General features: G+C 34.4%; 1 protein-coding gene and 1 long non-coding RNA gene across 4 annotated transcripts in view; one reads left to right on the forward strand and one right to left on the reverse strand.

Annotated features, from left to right (window-relative positions):
* LOC140063237 (uncharacterized) overlaps positions 1 to 425 on the reverse strand; it is a 32,010-nt gene extending 31,585 nt beyond the window's left edge. The window contains exon 1 of the long non-coding RNA XR_011847595.1: positions 288 to 425. This is a non-coding gene — a long non-coding RNA (uncharacterized lncRNA). The remainder of the gene's footprint in view (positions 1 to 287) is intronic.
* Positions 426 to 2,423: 1,998 nt separating this feature from the next.
* On the forward strand, positions 2,424 to 17,123 carry LOC140062638 (ribosome-releasing factor 2, mitochondrial-like). 3 transcript variants are annotated; one of them, XM_072108939.1, is made up of 18 exons: positions 2,424 to 2,605; positions 4,881 to 4,997; positions 5,364 to 5,501; positions 5,913 to 6,038; positions 7,087 to 7,175; positions 7,495 to 7,644; positions 7,749 to 7,922; positions 8,488 to 8,568; positions 9,846 to 9,942; positions 10,735 to 10,846; positions 11,450 to 11,549; positions 11,993 to 12,206; positions 12,442 to 12,518; positions 13,866 to 14,004; positions 14,623 to 14,805; positions 15,341 to 15,507; positions 16,053 to 16,184; positions 16,830 to 17,120. In XM_072108939.1, the coding sequence occupies exons 2-18, from the start codon at positions 4,883 to 4,885 to the stop codon at positions 16,956 to 16,958; spliced, it is 2,223 nt and encodes a 740-aa protein (XP_071965040.1). In that variant the 5' UTR covers positions 2,424 to 2,605; positions 4,881 to 4,882; the 3' UTR covers positions 16,959 to 17,120. The 3 variants fall into 3 exon arrangements, with proteins under 3 accessions (XP_071965040.1, XP_071965039.1, XP_071965041.1); XM_072108938.1 differs by having other exon boundaries at positions 9,846 to 9,994; positions 10,706 to 10,846; positions 16,830 to 17,119; XM_072108940.1 differs by lacking the exon at positions 16,053 to 16,184 and having other exon boundaries at positions 9,846 to 9,994; positions 10,706 to 10,846; positions 16,830 to 17,123.
* Positions 17,124 to 19,941: the final 2,818 nt, after the last annotated feature.

Raw genomic sequence — 19,941 nt, forward strand, 5'->3', positions numbered from 1 at the left:
GTTGTTTGTTATTTATATATTCATATTATTAACAGCAGAAAGAAATTTTTAAATGTTCCGCAAACTCGGGCACAAACTCACACATTTCATTTACCTCCGCCAAGGAGATATATAATCAATCGCGTGTGTCTGTTAGTTTAAAAAGTTATTGCACGATATTTAAGGTAGGGGACACCCCTCCCCCAATGACTAGGCCCTACCCTAGGCCTATTTATTTTATTATTTAATAATAATATTATTAATATTATTGAATTTGAAAGAAGGGTTCTACACCCCCAGATACCTACCAGCCAGAACAACAAATCCACCAGAACAGAGAGCAGCCTCCTGCTTCGAAATGATTATTGGTATACAAATTTCAAAGCTACTTAGTATACTTAGTCCACGAGGTGGACTAGGCTAGTAGCTTAGGCCTACGTGGCGCTTACGATCTTTGGCCTAGAAGATTCTTTCAGAAACTGACCTCTCCGAGACTGATAACATTTTCTCGCCGTCGCAATTACAGAATCGAATGCGTTTCATCATCATAATTGTAACGAAACGAACGCGTTCATCCGTTCTTTTGTGTAAAATTTAGTGGTCAACTGCGAGGCGCTACCGATGCATTTATTTCAAAATAAATAACGCTTTTGTTGCTCTCACAGTATTTATTTGGTCAAATAAAATCAGAAATTCTTTTTTGTACACTAATGCAACTATGTTCACAAAGTTTTTTTTTTTTTTGTATTAAAAATTTATTTATTTTATTTTATACAGTTGACAACCAACAGCGATGAAACCGCCATTAACAGATTAATCTAAACATATTAAACTATAATAATACATTCAAATAAGCACCAATAACATCAACAAAGATCGGAAATGTATCTTTGATATTCTTTTCTATATTGGTTAAAACCATATAGGCCTAGTTGGCTACGGTAATTCCGTCAATCGGACACGCCCTTCGGTCAGTGGTGGCCCTATTCAAATTATTGTTCTGAAAGTCGATTATTTATAATTTGTTGAAAATTTGTTAGGCTTTCGTCGTATGTTAAAAAAGGTGTAAAATCATTAGGGATGTGGCAAGAAAATAAAGTTTTAACTTGATATTACCAGAGAGTTTATTTTACAACTCCCTGATATTACCGTGTATTTATATACGGTAGCATGCAATGCTATGTCTACGCCATGTGGAGAAAAATGTACGAAGACATCTTCAAACAATTGGTACAAAAAATACATCAATCGATTGCGCGATTTCTTTCTTTTTTCATGTTTTTACCATGTTTCGTATTGCAAAAACGGTAACGATAACAAATAACACATACTAAAAATACTAAACGTGGAAGTTCATCAATACAAACGGTGTAAAATGGCTTGTTGGGTTCACGATCCTTTATCTTGTCAATCAGGTCGGCTACTTTTAATGTTTTCCAGTCAGTTGCTAATTTTAATATATTGTAAATGCTCTCGCAAGAATGTTTCTTCCAATCAAACGGCAACCATGTGTTTAATTTCTGCAGCAAAATAGGGTATTTTAACAAAATCATGATTTTCTTTCATGATTCTTTCCTTTAGTAACATCGACAGTTTTTGAAAGTCATGTTTGTCTTCACATCCAATTAAAACCTTGATTTGCAAAAATAGCCTTCATTAATGTTTTGCGTCATTTTCTTTTGTACCAATTTTTAAAGATATCTTTGTCTTTGAACATTTTGTTCCAGATGGCGTATAGGCCTACAGAGAATTTGAGATAATGACGGGATGTAAGCTGAAAACACTTGACTAAAATCACAATTAACACAATCATTTTTATTCATTTTGTTATTGTATGTTATGGTGTAATAATTATTATTATTGCTAATTACTTGTTATATATAAAATACACGGTAATATCAAGTCAAAACGTCTGTTTTTATTTTATTTTGCCACATGCCGGCCCTACTATATAATGATTCTACTCTCTGTACTGTATTTAACATAATGAATCCTCACGAATTTTAATGTTTATCGACTTTCGGAAGAATAATTACGTGAAAATCGAAAATGATAATATTTGGATTGTGTCTGAATAAATACGTACAATTTTAGATGATCAAAAAGACAAACGCATTATAAACATAATATGCCTACCATCACTGACAGAAGGGCGTGTCGGATTACTGAAATGACCGTAGGCCTACTAGCCAATTCTATGGTTTCATTAAAAATCAAAACAAATTGTGTGAACTTGATTGTAAGGCTTATTTATTATTATGTTATAGTGTACAGAAAAGAATTTCTGATTTTATTTGACCAAATAAATTCTGTGAGAGCAGTTGAGTGAGTAACACAAAGCAGGTTAGTAAAATGTTATAGTGCACAGAAAAGAATTTATTTGACCAAATAAATGCATCGGTAGCGCCTCACAGTTGACCACTGAATAAAGATAAAGACACGGATGAACGCGTTCGTTTCGTTACTATTATGATGATCAAACGCATTCGATTCTGGAATTGCGACGGCGAGAAATTCACCTTTAACTTAAATTTTATCAGTTTCTGAGCTTTGAAATTTGTAATATACTGTTAAAAATCAATTGCAAGCAGGTGGCTGCTCTCTGGTGATAGGATTTGTTGCTCTGGTAGGTATCTGGCCGTTTTTAGCAAGACCGAAAATGAATGCATCACGGCCATGCATTCCGCGGGACGATTCGGCCCTGAGTTGAGACGATTCGGCCCGGGACGGGACCGTTCGGCCCAGGACCATTCGGCCCGGGACCATTCGACCCGGGACAATTCGGCCCTGAGACGATTCGACACATTTAAATTTATCGGCTTTGATATGTATTTTATAAACCTTTTCCCCCCAAACGTTATTTTCAGTATTTTTGGTCTAAAGTGAGAATTTTCGGCAGGAAGTTGTACGTCAACTCCCTGGCCTGGTTTCGGCCCACACAAAGTCAAAGGAATACCGTCGTGTTCGGCCGCCAACGAGTTCGGCCGCATGTATTTAGTATGGAACGCCAGGCTTGCTTGCATTGTTTATATTAAATGCATTGTTTAGATTGGCGATCTCCGTGGCTTATTCCATTCAAAAAATAGGGGTGCATTGCTTTACCGATTTTTCTCTACATTTGTATTATTGTATATAATATTACGATTTCTTTTCAGATACGGTTAGAGAAAAATGAAAATTATTTTATTATATACAATCTTAACACATCACATTTATTATCAATTCTTGTATTTTTATTTAGACACGTTATAAGTTTGAGAATTTACAAACGAATTAACTTAACTACCATATTTTATAAATAAACATATAATATAACATTTATATTTATAATTGTTTTTTTCATTAACCACTAGCATGCATTAAAATTGACTTTATTACTAGTAATAACATGTTATATTACAAAACTACTTAACTAATAAGTAATATAGTTTGCAAATAGTTTAAAATGTAACAATGAAACAATATCTTTTTTAATTTATATTACTAACATACGATTTTTACTAATATCTTACTACTTTACATACATTAAAATTGACTTTATTTCTAGCAATAACATGTTATATTACAAAAGTTCTTAACTAACGTATTTTGCAAATAGTTTAAAATTATATTTAATGTTTATTACTAACATAAGATTTTTTACTAATTTTTTAACTAATTTAACTAACATACATACAATAGCACTATTCAACGCGAGCATTGCGAGTGATATGCAGCTACAGTATGGGATCCCCATCAATCACAACTTATAAACAAGCTTGAAATGGTACAACGAAGAGCTGCAAGATTTGCAACATCCGATTACAGAAGAACATCAAGTGTCACATCCATGCTACACACACTACACTGGCCAACTCTTCAACAACGTAGGAAAAAGAAAAGATTAATGTTACTAAAACGAGCTATTAATGGGGAGATAGCCATTGACATCCCATCATATGTTAAGAAACCATCACGTCAACAACGAAATACGAACTTGCATTATAGTGCTGAAATCAGCGATGTCCAGTTATTATTCTGAAGATTCATAGGCTTAGGCCCTATTTAAGCATTGTTGATAATATACAATATTATTAGACATACAGGCCTATATAAACATAGTTTTAAAATACTTAATGTATTATTACCTGATTTAATGGTCATTTCTGTTTTCATTAGAACACATTACAATAGGCCTATATAACCAGAGTTTTAAAATACTTAATGTAATATTAACTGATTTAATGGTCATTTCTGTTTTTATTAGAACACATTAGGCCTGCAAGAGTAAATGTACAAGACACAAGTACAAGTTTATTGCCCGTTTAAGATTATTATTATAATAATAAACGTATATCTAAATCATTTAAAATAGATTCAAATATATCCACACCACAGCATTCTAAATAATACTTATATCACAGAAAGTAATATGATAATACGCCGTACATTTTATGTCGGTCAATTTCGATCGATCACGTTAGAATGCACCCACATTTTTAGAATGGAATAACCCAATGAAAAGACCAGCAGAACAAACGGAAGTTGATGCATCGTTGGCGCTCCATACATAGCGCCTTATATGGGCATTCAAAACATTGCGGCCGAAACCGTTTGCGGCCGAACACGATGTACACCAAGTCAAAGGTGGGACGTTTCGGCCCACCAAAAATGGGCCGAATCACACTGATGAAAAAGATAAAAGAATAATTTGTAATATTATTAATTTAATGTTTGTCCTATCCTATAAAGGGCCACCATAAGCTACAGTAACATTTTGTATGTAGTGACAAATCTAAAGTAAAAAGTATTTCTATCAAACCAAACAATTTCTTTATACTTTGGTTTGTTTTAGTGTTAACTGTTATTGCTTATTCTGATTAATTAATATTAATAATAATATTTTTGTTTCTCTTCTTCAGGAATGTTGTCATTGATATACAGAACTGCTATACACAAGGGAAATACCCTTAATAAGTATGCTCCACTTACTACCAGCCTCTTGTCTTACATCCCTTGTATGTGCCACTGTCACAGAGGTATAATATTTCAAAAAATATTTAAATATTTATTTACCATATTTTAAGAATTTGTTTATAAATTTAATTTTTTTTATCACACCTTCTAACAGCACATTCTGACATTGAAGCGCTTGGGCCATTGCCAAGTAAAAAGGATGTCACATAGTATTGTGACGTCAGAACTGTTATACTCTTTAAGAATCCTGGAATTTAGAGAATTTGAACCAAGAATCGTGGAATTGGTACCAAGCATGTCAACCACCAAGGCACAATTTGATATAATTATATCATCATCATTAAAGAAGAAAGAGATTGCCACATTAAGATGTTACAAATGTAATTTTGTACATTTGATCATTTAAATATAAATTTGTTTTTTTCCAGAGAGAAGGCACTTATCATTAAAGAGTAGCGATGCTAAAGATATTCGTAATATAGGTATCATGGCACATATTGATGCAGGCAAAACAACCACAACAGAAAGAATATTATTCTATTCGGGACAGATCAAACACCTCGGTGGTAAGTGTTTATGGATGGTATGTCAGGATTTGCTATTTTTAACAAAGTGATAACCATAAACGAATTAATTCAATATCCTTCTTAAATGTGGCAATCCTGTTCACAAGACAAACATACACACAAGATGCTCTACATAAACAAAGTCTTGCTACAAGTTTTTGGAGTGGAGTTGTTTTTTTTTTGCCAAGAGAAATATCCTGAAATATGACAGGACTTGAACGCAGGATCTTTGGATTGGTATTAAGTATCTTTAACCACCAATCAAAAAGAAGGTGCTTACTAGTTTATCAACTGGTATACTGTACACTAACAAAACAAACCTAGTAGCCTATACTAGTAGTCTTTTGTTTTTACATTCTAGTAAAGTGGCTTTTCTTGCTTTACTGACGTCTGCTACTTATCTTTTACTAGATGTTGATGATGGGGATACTGTGACGGATTATTTACCACAGGAGAGAGACCGTGGAATCACTATTACATCAGCTGCTGTTACCTACCATTGGAAAGATTACAGAATAAATCTTATTGATACTCCAGGTATAAATATGGGGATCTCTGGTGGTTTTTATATTAAATTGCCCAACACAATTCACAATGAACCGATACCGAATAACCAATACAGAACCAATGACTAATGTTGTTGAAAAACACAGATGGAATACGCTTGGTCACATTTTAAGGCTTGATGAAAATTCTTTTGCATTTGGCAGCTCAAATTATTTTCGGAACGCCACGGAAGACACCACATTTGTCTTTTCAAAACTTTAAGTAACGACTTATCTAGTGGCCTTATTACAAATGATTTTGATAAACAGAGAGAAAATGCAGAAAATCGTGCACAATGGTCAAATTTATTTTAAGTATGAACATGTAGAATTATTACTGTACAATTTGTTTATGCAAGAAATGTTACATTTATTTCATACATGGATTTCTTACCAGAAATTGAGAGTTAATTCTTTTTAACTTTTAATGGATCACGTCAACATTCTACTCATTTGCATAACAGCGTAGGTCCAGCCAACAGTTGGGCAACATACTTGATCTTTTTGATTTCGCTTCAATGGTGTAGAATACAACGCATGTATCTTGCATGCAACATACGCCACTTGTATAAAAACAAATCATGGAATACCTTCGCTCTGGTGCTAGTACCAGGTGCTTAGCTGAGCTTGTTTGATCATGCATATTGGGTGATAAATAGGATATTGTGATGAACAATATGTCAATTTGTTTGGCTTAATTAAAAACACCTTTAATTTGCCATTTGTTTCCTAATCATTTGCAGAAATTTAATGATTCTTCCATGTTTCGATACCCTACGGTTAATGGTTTTCATTGACGCTATTTTTCAGAAATAAGATTTTGACGTATGTAAGTAAGTTTTTCGTCATGCTTGCGCATGCGCAGATTTATTTACAAAGAGGGCGGAGCTTGCGCGTTGCATGTTGGAAAATAGCGTTAAAGTTAACATTTATGTGCTCCTGCGAAAATGCCCTAATGGCAACAAATATAGTGCAGATTAAGATTGTGACGGTGGTTACAGTGTTAAGGATGATCTAATGATTTTATATAACTTTTTTAGGTCATGTTGATTTTACTGTTGAGGTTGAGAGATGTCTACGGGTGCTAGATGGAGCGGTTGCAGTTTTTGATGCCTCTGCAGGAGTTGAGGTAATAATTAAAGAAATAATAATAAGTTGGTCTTAAATAGCGCATAATGTACAAACACTCTAAGCGCTTCATATTATTACCCTAATGTTTTGAAACATACTCCCATAATGTTGTAGCCGTAATCAGCGCAGTTGTGTTTTTACAAATTTTGTACACCTCGGTTGAGAGAATCAAACATAAGTAAAGTGTCTTGCCTAAGGATACAAGCAATGCGATGAACTTTGAATTCAAACTCACAATCTCACGATCCAACACCCTTACATATTGTCTTCCTTTTATTTCTAAGGCTCACAACAGTTATATTCTTTTTTATTGCTAGGCTCAGACACTGACAGTTTGGAGACAGGCTAACAATTATCAGATACCTAGGATAGCTTTTCTAAACAAAATGGACAAACATAATGCTGATTTTGAATTCTCAATTCAATCTATAAAAGAAAAGCTACAAGTTAAACCACTAATTTTACAGGTACAGTATTGTTTTTTTTAAGAGAGTGAAGGTTAGGGTAACTCATTTTTTTATATAACCTCATAATTTACATTATTAAAGTGATGAAAAAATTACTTTTATAGTTACCATTGGGGAAATATACAAGTTTTGAGGGTGTTATAGACGTTGTTACTATGGAAACTGTAACTTGGAATTTAAAAGATGATGGCAGAGCATATGTACAGCAGCCTGTGGATAAAAATGATGCAGTTGCCTGGGAACAAGTAGTAGCAGCACGAACAGCTTTAGTTGAAGATGTAATAGTTTTTCTTGTTTTTTGTTATGTAAAAGCCGACCTGTAATGTCGTACTGAGCTGTCTTTTATTGTTATTTTCCTCATGATTCTATTCGAAAGTCAGATTCTCAACAACTCTAAAAGTTATGTTATTATTATAAGATCATCTCTTGGCATACCATTGAGTTGTGGCCAAGCCGTTTAAAACAGAAGCACTGCATATCACCGTCATAATAAGCACCGATTCAAGACATAGCTCTGGTGATAGAACATAGTTTTCTCGAATAAGAAAAATTAGAGGTTCAGTGAACACAATTGGTTTGTGTGCACTTAAAAGAACACAGTGCATCTTTTATAGAGATTTAGGGGATTATCCCAAAGCTCTGGTTCATTTCACCCCCATTTGTTAATCACTTTGTGATTGAGCTTACATCCCTACCAGTTACTATTACTTTGTTAGGGAAAGTCATAAGAGTGGCCCTATGTCCCAATGGGATGAACAAGTTATACATGCTGGCAAATCATCCTTGAGTTAACACTAAAATGGATATTTTACTAACAAGCATAATTACAAAATTTATTTACAGCTTGTAGAATTGGATGAAGAATTTGGTGATAAAGTTTTGGAAACCGATTCATTTGATCCTCTTCAAATTGAAGCTGATGAGGTTGGTATTTTGGTGTTTCAATCAATCATTCAATTACAATGAATCATTTTTTTTTTACCATCTTTAATCAGGGTGATCCATCCAGCAATTTCTGATCATTATTGACCCTCAGAGGTTCACAAGACAATATTACACAAGATGCTCTACATAAACAAAGTCTTATTACAAGTCTTTGGGAGTGGAGTTGTAATTTTGTCCTTTAGAAAAAATCCTGATATGTTACGGGACTTGATCAATCTATTTTATTTGATTTCATTTATAATCCAATCAATGAGTTGTTATCTAATCAAGTCTAAAGCTCTGTCTAAACTATCAAACTATAGTTTGACAAAAATGTGTGATACATGCTCAAATATGGTAGTGATATGCTCAAATATGGTAGTGATATGCTCAAATATGGTAGTGATATGCTCAAATATGGTAGTGATATGCTCAAATGTGGTAGTGATATGCTCAAATATGGCAGTGATATGCTCAAATATGGTAGTGATATGACATCATCATGTCCATATGGGCACATCACATTTTTTGTCACATAAAGTTTGATTAGTGTGGACAGAGCTTAAAAGTGGAATTGTGGCCTAGTGAAAAGTTGAAATAATATTCAACAGAAAAATATGTACGGCATTGAATTTTCTTGCGTGAAGAGTAATACATTCAGTTATTTATTATATAGAAATATGTTTTATTTTATTTATTCGACTTCTCACTAACACAGTTAGTGAAGGATCTGGACCAACAGGTGGTAAACACCTCTAAAACGGTCCAGTCCCAATTTGCAAAGTGGCTGTGTGTGACAGTGGCTGTGTTTGTGTGGACTAGTACACCGGGGTAACCCCCTACTCGTCTCGAAAGATGTACTAGGTTCTTTAAAGTGCGCATGAGCTATGTGTACACTGGACCTACGGTTTATAGTCCTTATCCGAGAAGACTCGTTCTACCACCAGAACCATGGAGCGAGTGAGCCTCGAACCCTTGCCGATGTTATGGCTACGTAATTACGGTTCCACTGTCTTAACCGCTCGGCCACTCACTCGCTCTTCCACTGTCTTAACCGCTCGGCCACTCACTCGCTCTTCCACTGTCTTAACCGCTCGGCCACTCACTCGCTGTGGTTGATTTTATATGTGTTTGTAAATTGATTTTGCAAGTTGTATGCCGGGCCCTCTACTCTGGGAGAACAGTTTTGTATTGAAGTGGTCAAAAGAATAAATACATTTATTTAATGATGTTGAAAGACTTGATTTTGAATTTTGAATATGTAATTCTTTTTATAGTTAAAAGCTGTAATTCGTAGAGTGACATTAGGTCAAGGTGCAGTACCGGTGTTATGTGGGAGCTCACTTAAGAACAAAGGTGTTCAATTGTTAATGGATGCAGTAATAGACTACCTACCATCACCTCAACAATGCAATCAAGAATTAGTGTACGTTTATATACTATAAATTATATTTAATTGTAAGGCGCCTCTGTGTATTAAAATATACTTAATAAAAAAAAAAAGATAAAAAAAAGTTATTTTTATTTATATCATTTATAAAATAATATTGAATGTTATACTCTTAAAAACAAAATAAAGCCGTTTCGCAGAGAAAAAATCACACTACCCTTTCTACTACAATGCGAATGTTCATTGCGTGTCTGCTGAGCTTTTTCGATTTGCATGAATTCGTCATAGCTCATTTCCTGAGCTCCAATTGATTGCCCAATTTTCGCTTCGCAAAAAGTAGAAACAATTTGAACTATCAATTTTACTAAAGCGAAAACTTTGTCGGACACTGTGATTTAAAAGATGGAAACATGAATGTGTATAAGCTGCCACTTTCGATTCACACAAACAATAGCCTAGTGGAAAATCGGCTTATGGATATGTTGTCCTCATAGGCAGATCAGAATCTAAATTGTGAAGAATACAGCACAACAAATAGAACTCCAGCTTTTAATTTTTATATTTTTTTTGCAATTCGTGGCCCCTACACATCTTCGTCCCTACTTTAAAATCCTGAATTTGTCACCCTACTTTAAATATGCATATTTGAACTTCCAGATGGAATTCTGATTGTCTTGTGTGTGTAACATATCAATATCATATAATATTGTTATTCTCTAAATACCAACTTTTTAAATTTTTTTTCAGAGAATCATTTGATGGCGAATTGTGTGCATATGCTTTTAAGATTGTCCATGACAAACATCGAGGCCCTCTTGTGTTTCTGCGAATCTACTCCGGGGAACTCAAACCTCAGTCAGCTTTATATAATTTAAATAGAGGAACAGTGTAAGAATCGCTTTATAATTAAGTTGTTTTTAAAAAATACAATAAAGTATGTAAAGTACTATATTTAACTTGAGTGAAGATGAAAATTTGGCTTATAAATGTTGCAAGCAGTGTCTCACTCTCTTTAGTCAGGTGGTGCAAATCTTGTTGCGGTGGTATAAATATCACGCCAACATTCTCTGTCCACAGTTAATGCTTCTACCATCCTTGTCCATCTATTCTTTATGTCATTTGCCCGTGTTGTTGTTGGTATTCCTCATTGTCCATCCACTGACCCCTATATTATTTCTATATCAAACCTCCTTGACAAATGGCATGGCTGAAGAATCGCATAATTCTAACTGCCATCTGCTGTCGTAGCATCATTGCAGTCTTTGTGGTGTCTAGTACCCAGTGATTTGTCTTCCTTGCAGTCCAGGGAACTCGGAGGACTCTTCTATCTACCTACATCTCACAAGGCATCAATCTTTTTTGCGGAGATTTAGTCAAAGCCCATGACTCGCATTCATATAAACATTTTTAAAGTTGAAAATTGTTTGTCTCGTAATGCTATTTAGATAAACCACTAAAATAGAATAAATTTTCTCCGTTTTTTTTCCCTAGAGAGAGAATAAGCCGATTATTAGAGGTATTTGCCGATGAGCATAGGGAAGTTCACAATATGACCTCTGGTAATATTGCTGTTGCTGTTGGCATGAAACAGGTTTGATGCATTATTTATTACAGCTATAGGAGGTTGAAATCCATATAATTTTGCCTTGGCTACTCTTAGACTTAAATGAATTTCACACACTTAAACATAACCTTTGTGGAACCTACGCACTGATATATGATGATAATTAAGATTTATATAGCGCCATATCCGAAATAGCGCTCATGGCACTGTGGACTAATAAGATGTTAACCTTTTCACTAACATTCTTCTCCCCTAAGGGTCACGTCATGTCACCAGCTGCCAACTAAAGTGCCATTACTTCTGTCCACGACAGTGGCTGTGTGAGCTAGCACACTGGGGTAACCCTTTATTTAGCCATTCGACTTGCTTAAGATAAATTGATTGATGTTGTAACACATATCAAAGCCATAGAACCAATATTACTACCTAACCTTTTTTTGGCAACTAATCCTATATTTTTCTTTCTTTAGACAATAACAGGGGACACATTGGTTTCCTCAAAATCAAATCTAGCGAAAATCTCAAAGGATACTAAAATACAGTCAAACAGAAAGAGTAAGAAACATTTAGGCCAAGATGTTAAAGACAAAACAGAAAGGCAATTAGAACTTCTACCAGGCTTAGACATCCCTCAGCCTGTGTTTTTCTGTACTATAGAGGCTCCATCAATGGCTTATCAAGATGGTAAGCTTACATTCACTACCTTTATAACAAAAGATTTATGTGATTTCTTTTTAGTTTTTATTTCAACATTGCACAAAATTGATGTGTCCATCCCATAGAGATAATATAAGCCGAAGGCTAGAGAGCGTACTCCTGGCTAGAAAGCGTACTCCTGACTAGAAAGTGATTTTTTATTGACATAATCTTATTTTGCTAATCAAATATTTATTACACCATCTTCATATTAAATTCCTAGCTCTTGATAACGCATTGGAATGTATACAAAGAGAAGACCCCAGTTTGCAAGTAAAAACGGATGAGGAAACTGGGCAAGTTAGTATCCCAAGTAGTTGGTATGCCTAGTAGTTAGTATCCCAAGTAGTTGGTATGCCTAGTAGTTGGTATGCCTAGTAGTTGGTATGCCTAGTAGTTGGTATGCCTAGTAGTTGGTATGCCTAGTAGTTGGTATGCCTAGTAGTTGGTATGCCAAGTAGTTAGTATCCCAAGTAGTTGGTATGCCTAGTAGTTGGTATGCCTAGTAGTTGGTATCCCAAGTAGTTGGTATCCCAAGTAGTTGGTATGCCTAGTAGTTAGTATCCCAAGTAGTTGGTATCCCAAGTAGTTGGTATCCCAAGTAGTTGGTATGCCTAGTAGTTAGTATCCCAAGTAGTTGGTATGCCTAGTAGTTGATATGCCTAGTAGTTGGTATGCCTAGTAGTTGGTATGCCTAGTAGTTGGTATGCCTAGTAGTTAGTATCCCAAGTAGTTGGTATGCCTAGTAGTTGGTATGCCTAGTAGTTGGTATCCCAAGTAGTTAGTATCCCAAGTAGTTGGTATGCCTAGTAGTTGGTATCCCAAGTAGTTGGTATGCCTAGTAGTTGGTATGCCTAGTAGTTGGTATGCCTAGTTGTTAGTATCCCAAGTAGTTGGTATGCCTAGTAGTTAGTATCCCAAGTAGTTGGTATGCCTAGTAGTTGGTATGCCTAGTTGTTAGTATCCCAAGTAGTTGGTATGCCTAGTAGTTAGTATCCCAAGTAGTTAGTATCCCAAGTAGTTGGTATGCCTAGTTGTTAGTATCCCAAGTAGTTGGTATGCCTAGTAGTTAGTATCCCAAGTAGTTGGTATGCCTAGTAGTTAGTATCCCAAGTAGTTGGTATGCCTAGTAGTTAGTATCCCAAGTAGTTGGTATGCCTAGTTGTTAGTATCCCAAGTAGTTGGTATGCCTAGTAGTTAGTATCCCAAGTAGTTGGTATGCCTAGTAGTTAGTATCCCAAGTAGTTGGTATGCCTAGTAGTTAGTATCCCAAGTAGTACTAATATATGCATTAGATTAAAAATTGTTGTTGGTCACATGTTAATGAAGTCTCCCGATATTCTTTCTTCATGTTAATTATTATTGTTATTATTTATTCAAGCAAAAGATAAATTTTACAAAATATAATACAAATCACAACACAAGGAATAAATATTAAATCATAGTCACTACACTAGCTGCCAGGAAAGCACAAACGCAGCCAAAGCCATTGTCACCAATTTAAGTGTGTACCTCTGTTGGTCTCAACAAGATTTGTTGAGGATAAGCAAAGATTCTTTGACTATTAACAAAATGCTGAAGGTTGAAATATGGTTGAAAGTCACTCTTTACGTAAAAAGACTAAAATTTATTTTTGTTATCATGCAGACAGTTTTATCAGGAATGGGTGAACTGCACCTTGAGATAATACATGACAGAATCAAGAAAGAATACAAGATTGATGCTGATCTAGGACCACTACAAATATCATACAGGGAGATGATAACAGAAGAGGTGTCAGAGCAGTGTAAGTACCATATCATTAACTATGTTCTCTAGCCAGAAATGATCACATTGTTGTCTGTGAGCACTGGTTGGATCTCATTATGATAATCGCACTTCACATGATCCTTTAGATGACGACGGTTTCTGACATTTGGAAACAGTATTGCATTAATGGTAGCTGATTCACGATTTTGAAATAAGGTAGATCCAGAGTCTAAAAATAGTTTTAAAATGAAGTTCTGAACTTATATAGCACACAACTAAACAAGTATGTATTGCAAATAAAAAAAATGTAAACATCTATAAACTTTGAAAAATTACAATGTTAAATAAGATGGGTATAATAAAATATAATACTATATTAAAATTAAGTTTTCTGCACTGCTCTTCAATTGATTATTTTTATCATTTTATAGGTAAATATCTAGTTTATTTTAACCTAGCATGCTTAGCTTGTAGCTTCTGCTTTGTAATTAATGTTTATTTTATATTTACCACAATAAATATTTTTAATGTGGTTACCACTGCATTGTTAAACAGCAGTGGAGTGTTCACAGAATTTTACAATGATCATGATCCCAAATTACTATTTTTTATTACAATTAAATGTGCCTGTCAATGTATTTTTGTCCTTTTTTAGCAACTTTAGAAACAACTATTGGTGAACAATTTCACATGGCTAATATAGGAATGAAGGTGATACCTACCTTCGAACTTTCTGTACCTGATTCAGTGGTTTTTCCAGAAGAAAATGACGAATTTGTCTATGATCAGGATGCCATGGATGCTGTGGAGAATGGAGCGTTATCAGCATTATCAGCAGGTTAGAACAAACCCTTTTTTTTCTTAAGTATTATTTTCTCAACTAGGCCTAGCGACTAGTATCAGTGCCTAGGCTTAGCTCATTTTTGTGGCCATCATGCCTAGCCATCAGGCAAATTTCATCTACTACGGTAAGTGGGAATTAATTTCAATTGCGTTTTGTTTTACCCTGTAAATCATACACTGCGATGATAAGCACAAACAAATTCGTATTTGTTGCCTTTCTGTAACAATCTCAGCTACAAAACTTTAGCCAAGTTATTATCTTTCAATAGTATGGTAGAACTTGTGTTCTTTAAACTGATAAATACAGTGTCATGATAGTTTTGATTAATTTTAGGTGTGAAATGGATACTGTATTTGGTAAAACTTGTGTAGTAATTTGTATGTCTAGCGTCTGGAAATCTTTATGCAGAGGTTGACATTATTGAGCTAACTGAGGATGCGGATGCTTTGATTAAAAACATTGGGTATAAAGTTGGTGAGGCATTTGCATCTTAATAAAAACATTAATATACAAGTTTTTGTCTTGCTAGGTCCACGGATCAGTGCACAAGTACTAGGTGTTGAGGTAGTCCTTGAGAGCTTACATGTTGCTGCTGGTACTTCTCTTGCAATAGTATCAGCTTGTGCAGCAAAGTGTATCCAATCGTGTTTGCAATCTTCGGAATCTGAAGTTTTAGAACCAATGATGAATGTCGAGGTAAAATATCGTGTATAAAGCTCTGTCTATACTATCAAACTAGTTTCACAAAAAAAGTGTGATATGACCAAATATGGTAGTGATATGACCAAATATGGTAGTGATATGACCAAATATGGTAGTGATATGACCAAATTTGGTAGTGATATAACATCATCATTTCATATAATGAGCACATTACATTTTTTTGTCACATAAAGTTTGATAGTATATAGACAGAGCTTTAAATGGATAAATCAGTGCTTTAGTCTTCATATAGTCTCACTAAAAGTTTGATATTCCACTTCACAAAGCAGACACAAATCCCTTGTCTGATCTGAAGTCATCTGATGCTGATGATCATATAGAGTGCAGTCTACTGTAAATCTCAATTTTCTCGTTTTAAGTTCAAAATAATGATTTTAGTATGGTATTTCTAGATATGAATAGTAGGGAAAACATTTTAAAATAGTGATTTAGTTAGTCCAGGTGACTTAATTGATTTAAAGTGATTTTGCCGCAAGTTTAGTTTTAGTTGAATAATATGTTGCAAACTTATTTTTAAGGTTACCACAGATCAAGACCGACTAGGAGCAGTTTTAGGTGACCTTTCAAAAAGACGAGGTCATATTATTGACATTGAGAATCGGTTAGACTGTAAGGTTGTTGTAGCTAGAACTCCATTGGCCGAGATGCTTGTACGTTTGTCATTTTTAACTTGCTTGATTTCCTTTGATGAGTTCCCATAAAAGTGTAACTCTAAATTTCCTTTTTTATTGAAAAAAGTAAATATTTTTCCAGGTTCAGAGAAAGAGAGAGTTTTTTTTATTTTAGGAAGTCTTTTGATTGGAGGGAATCCTTTAATTGAAGGAAAGGTAGTCCTTAAATTGAAAGGAGTGCTTGAATTTAAGGAGTGCTTGAATTGAAGGGAGTGCTTAAATTGAAGGGAGTGCTTAAATTGAAGGAGTGCTTAAATTGAAGGGAGTGCTTAAATTGAAGGGAGTGCTTAAATTTAGATGGGGGGGGGGGTGTTCTTAAATTGAAGGGAGTGCTTAAATTGAAGGAGTGCTTAAATTGAAGGGAGTGCTTAAATTGAAGGGAGTGCTTAAATTTAGGGGGGGGGGGGGGTTCTTAAATTGAAGGGAGTGCTTAAATTGAAGGGAGTTCTTACATTTAGTAGAATCCTTAAATTGAAGGGAGTGCTTAAATTGAAGAGAGTTCTTAAATTGAATATTATATAATTGGAAGGAGTCCCTTAATTAGAGGTAGCCTTTGAATTGGAGGTGGAGTGCTTAAATATAATTTGAGGTAGACCTATTTAAGTCTTTCTCTTTCTTTTCTAGGGTTATGCAACATCATTAAGGACAATTACATCTGGAACAGCAACATTTACATTAGAATTATCAAGCTATGAAAGGATGTCTCAATCTGAGAGAGATGCACTTGTAAAAAAACTGCATTATTCTTACTGATGCTGTTAATTTATTGTGCAATATTATACAAATAATGAACATCAGTATTCGTTTTATATATCATCTAAATAAATCATTTGAATCAGATTGAATAAATGGTAGGCCTACGGTTGATTCACATTGAAACAGTGACATTTTTTTAATCTCAAAAAAAACAAAACAGCTGGGCAAATAATTAGTCATTTATTGCATTATTTTTACAAACATGGATTTCATAATAATTATGATACTTTCTCTGAGTTTTCATTGGTGAAATGTTGACTGATAAAGTTTTAATCATTATTCAAAATTTCTTGTCCAGATCAATTAATTTACTATATGAATTTTGGGATTTGTTTTTTTTTCATCGGGACAGTTTTGGTAGTGTCCCCCAAATATAGGTTCTGTTGTATTTAATGCAACACTGTACACATAACCATTTTGTTTTATTAATTTATCAAACAGTTGTCTGGCTGAAGGTTGGTCTACTGCAGGTAAAACTGAACTGCAAAATAAAAGAATTTTTAAAGCAAATTAGTAAAAAATAAAACAAACACAAAGCTACTCCACAGTAGTTTAATATAATTACAACCCAGTTGGTGCAGTACCCGCTGCTTACTTGGGCTCGAATCTAACCACTATAGCGATCAGCTCAAGCTGGGTGGTCAAGAGGTATGAACGCCAGGCTAGTGATCTTGAGGTCGTGGGTTCGAGTCCCACCCGAGAATTATGTCAAATTACGTCAGAGTAGGGCAAACATCTGACAAAAAACAAAAACCTAATCAATTAAATGGCGTTACTTCTCACTACTAACATAGATAATTACTTGAACCACATTTAGGTAACATAACCATTATAATTACCTCTGGTTTGTGATACACTTTGTGATATTTATCTACTCTGTATTCATTATTCGATGCATCGTTAATTATTCCAACAAGATTCACCAAACACATCGTTCCATCCAAAGAACTACATCTTTCACATACTGGACCAAAAAGATACTGATCATCAAAGTAATCCGGATTAAAAGTTTGTAGGATTATTTCTTCAATGAAAGTATGCATATTCTGTAAGATATTAACTGACTGACTCGGGATTTCCTTTAAAACTGAAAGTTTGATGAGATTTCTATCGTATAAGAAAATACTGCCCGAAGAAATTGTTTCTGTGTTCATTTGAAACAAACATGTGTCACTTGCTCTGAAATGTGCAAAGTTATAATAGACTTCAAGCCAATCAAAAACTTGGCAGCATTTTGCAATAAGTCGAAGAAATATAAATTCTAGTAAAACTTCACCAAAATCGAAGTAAAATATGTTAGAAGTATGATTAGAATCAAATTCACCTTGTTGTAAATTAATTTTGGGCAATTTGCAAAGAGGACAAAATGTTCCAACTTGATCAACTTGATTAGTTATTGTAAGTGGAAACATCAACTGTGTTCCTACCAAGTACCGAATCACATAAGGATACACTCTCCAAATTCCTTTCATTCGGCAAATGTGTTCCAATAGTCTACTGTCTACAATCCCTGTTTCCAGTAATCTCTGCCAAAGATCAGACACGGCTCTGTTTCTTTTGTGTGGTTCAGGTACATTCACTAATAATTTCAGAATGTCTATTAATATCTGAGGATCACAAACAACATAATTCTGAAGTAGTTCATCAAGTTCATTGTATATAATGTCTCCGGATTTATCAAAGAAATTCAAAAGATGACGCATCTCATATTTCACAAAGATTTTGCTTGTTAACTTTAATTCATTTTCAATATCTTTTATACTCACAATAACGGACTGTCTATGTCGAAATCCGTTTAAAGTGTTTTTAAATAATAGGTATTGTACAGAAAACATTTCGCAAAAATATTTCAATTGTTTTACTTCATTATATATCCTTTCTCGTAAGATGTTAAGCTCCTTATCAAAGTTGAATGCGTTTTCAATAAAAAAGCAAAGTCGTCCATTTGGATGAAAAGCAAGCAATCTTGAAAACCTTTTGTAAAGATGTGCATTTACAAATTTATCAAAAGTAGAAAACGCTTTTTCATCACGTACACTTCCTCTTCTTGTTCCTACAAGAAACACTACAACATTCTCAATTTCAACATGCATAGCAATAGATTGTAACCAGAATTGTAGCCGTTTAATGTGTCTATCAGGATTAGAAATCGCCGCTACAGTGTTGAAAACAACTAAGTATACGCCTTGCTTTGGCATAAACAGATGGTGTGTATTATAGTACATTTCTTGTCCTGCAAAATCCCATAAACTTAGTCTGGCATCAATGTAACATTCGTTTCGCAGATCTGCTTCCATTGATTTTCTGATATGCACTATTGGTATCGATGACGTCGATTTTACTTTCATGTAAGAAAACCATTCGTAGATTATAAACCCCCAGATCGGGGAAATAAATGTCAACAATCTTGACATAGAAAGGCTATTCTCTTTCTCTAATAGACTCAGAAGGTTAACATTTCCAATTTCCCAACCACACATTTTGCCAATATATATCCCAGCAATAAACCCAATAAATCTTTTAAGAAGGTAGTGCTGAGGAACATACCCATACGCAACAAATTTTCTTCCTAGAATACCACCATAACATAAGAAAGACACAGTAGAAATAAAACGAAATAATGTACATATGTCAACAAAATTATGTCTTTCGAAATATATTGCTACTGTTATAAGCATCGTATTAAGTAGCAATACAATTATCACTTGTTTTCGACTAAGCCTAAATCTTTTGGTGTGAATGATCCTAAAAATGGCCAATATAGTAATTCCATAAATTGAGAACTCTAAATATTGCATACTGTACAATATCTTAGATATGTGTTCTAGTAAGACTTCGAGGGAAATTATTTTATGGCTTGGATGTATCATGCAACATAAAGCTATACATATGCCAGTCCTCCCACCTGTAGCCATCAGAACACCGACAAGGAACGACCCCAGTCCATACATAAAAACACATGTTATAGCCGTTATGTAAA

Source organism: Antedon mediterranea, chromosome 11 (assembly GCF_964355755.1).
Source record: "Antedon mediterranea chromosome 11, ecAntMedi1.1, whole genome shotgun sequence".
Lineage (NCBI taxonomy): Eukaryota > Metazoa > Echinodermata > Crinoidea > Comatulida > Antedonidae > Antedon > Antedon mediterranea.

Coding starts and splice junctions, on each gene's coding strand:
- LOC140062638 (XM_072108938.1), top strand. CDS start 4,883: ATGTTGTCATTGATATACAGAACTGCTATACACAAGGGAAATACCCTT. Junction 5,502..5,912: donor ACAGATCAAACACCTCGGTG/GTAAGTGTTTAT, acceptor ATCTTTTACTAG/ATGTTGATGATGGGGATACT. Junction 7,176..7,494: donor ATGCCTCTGCAGGAGTTGAG/GTAATAATTAAA, acceptor TTTTATTGCTAG/GCTCAGACACTGACAGTTTG.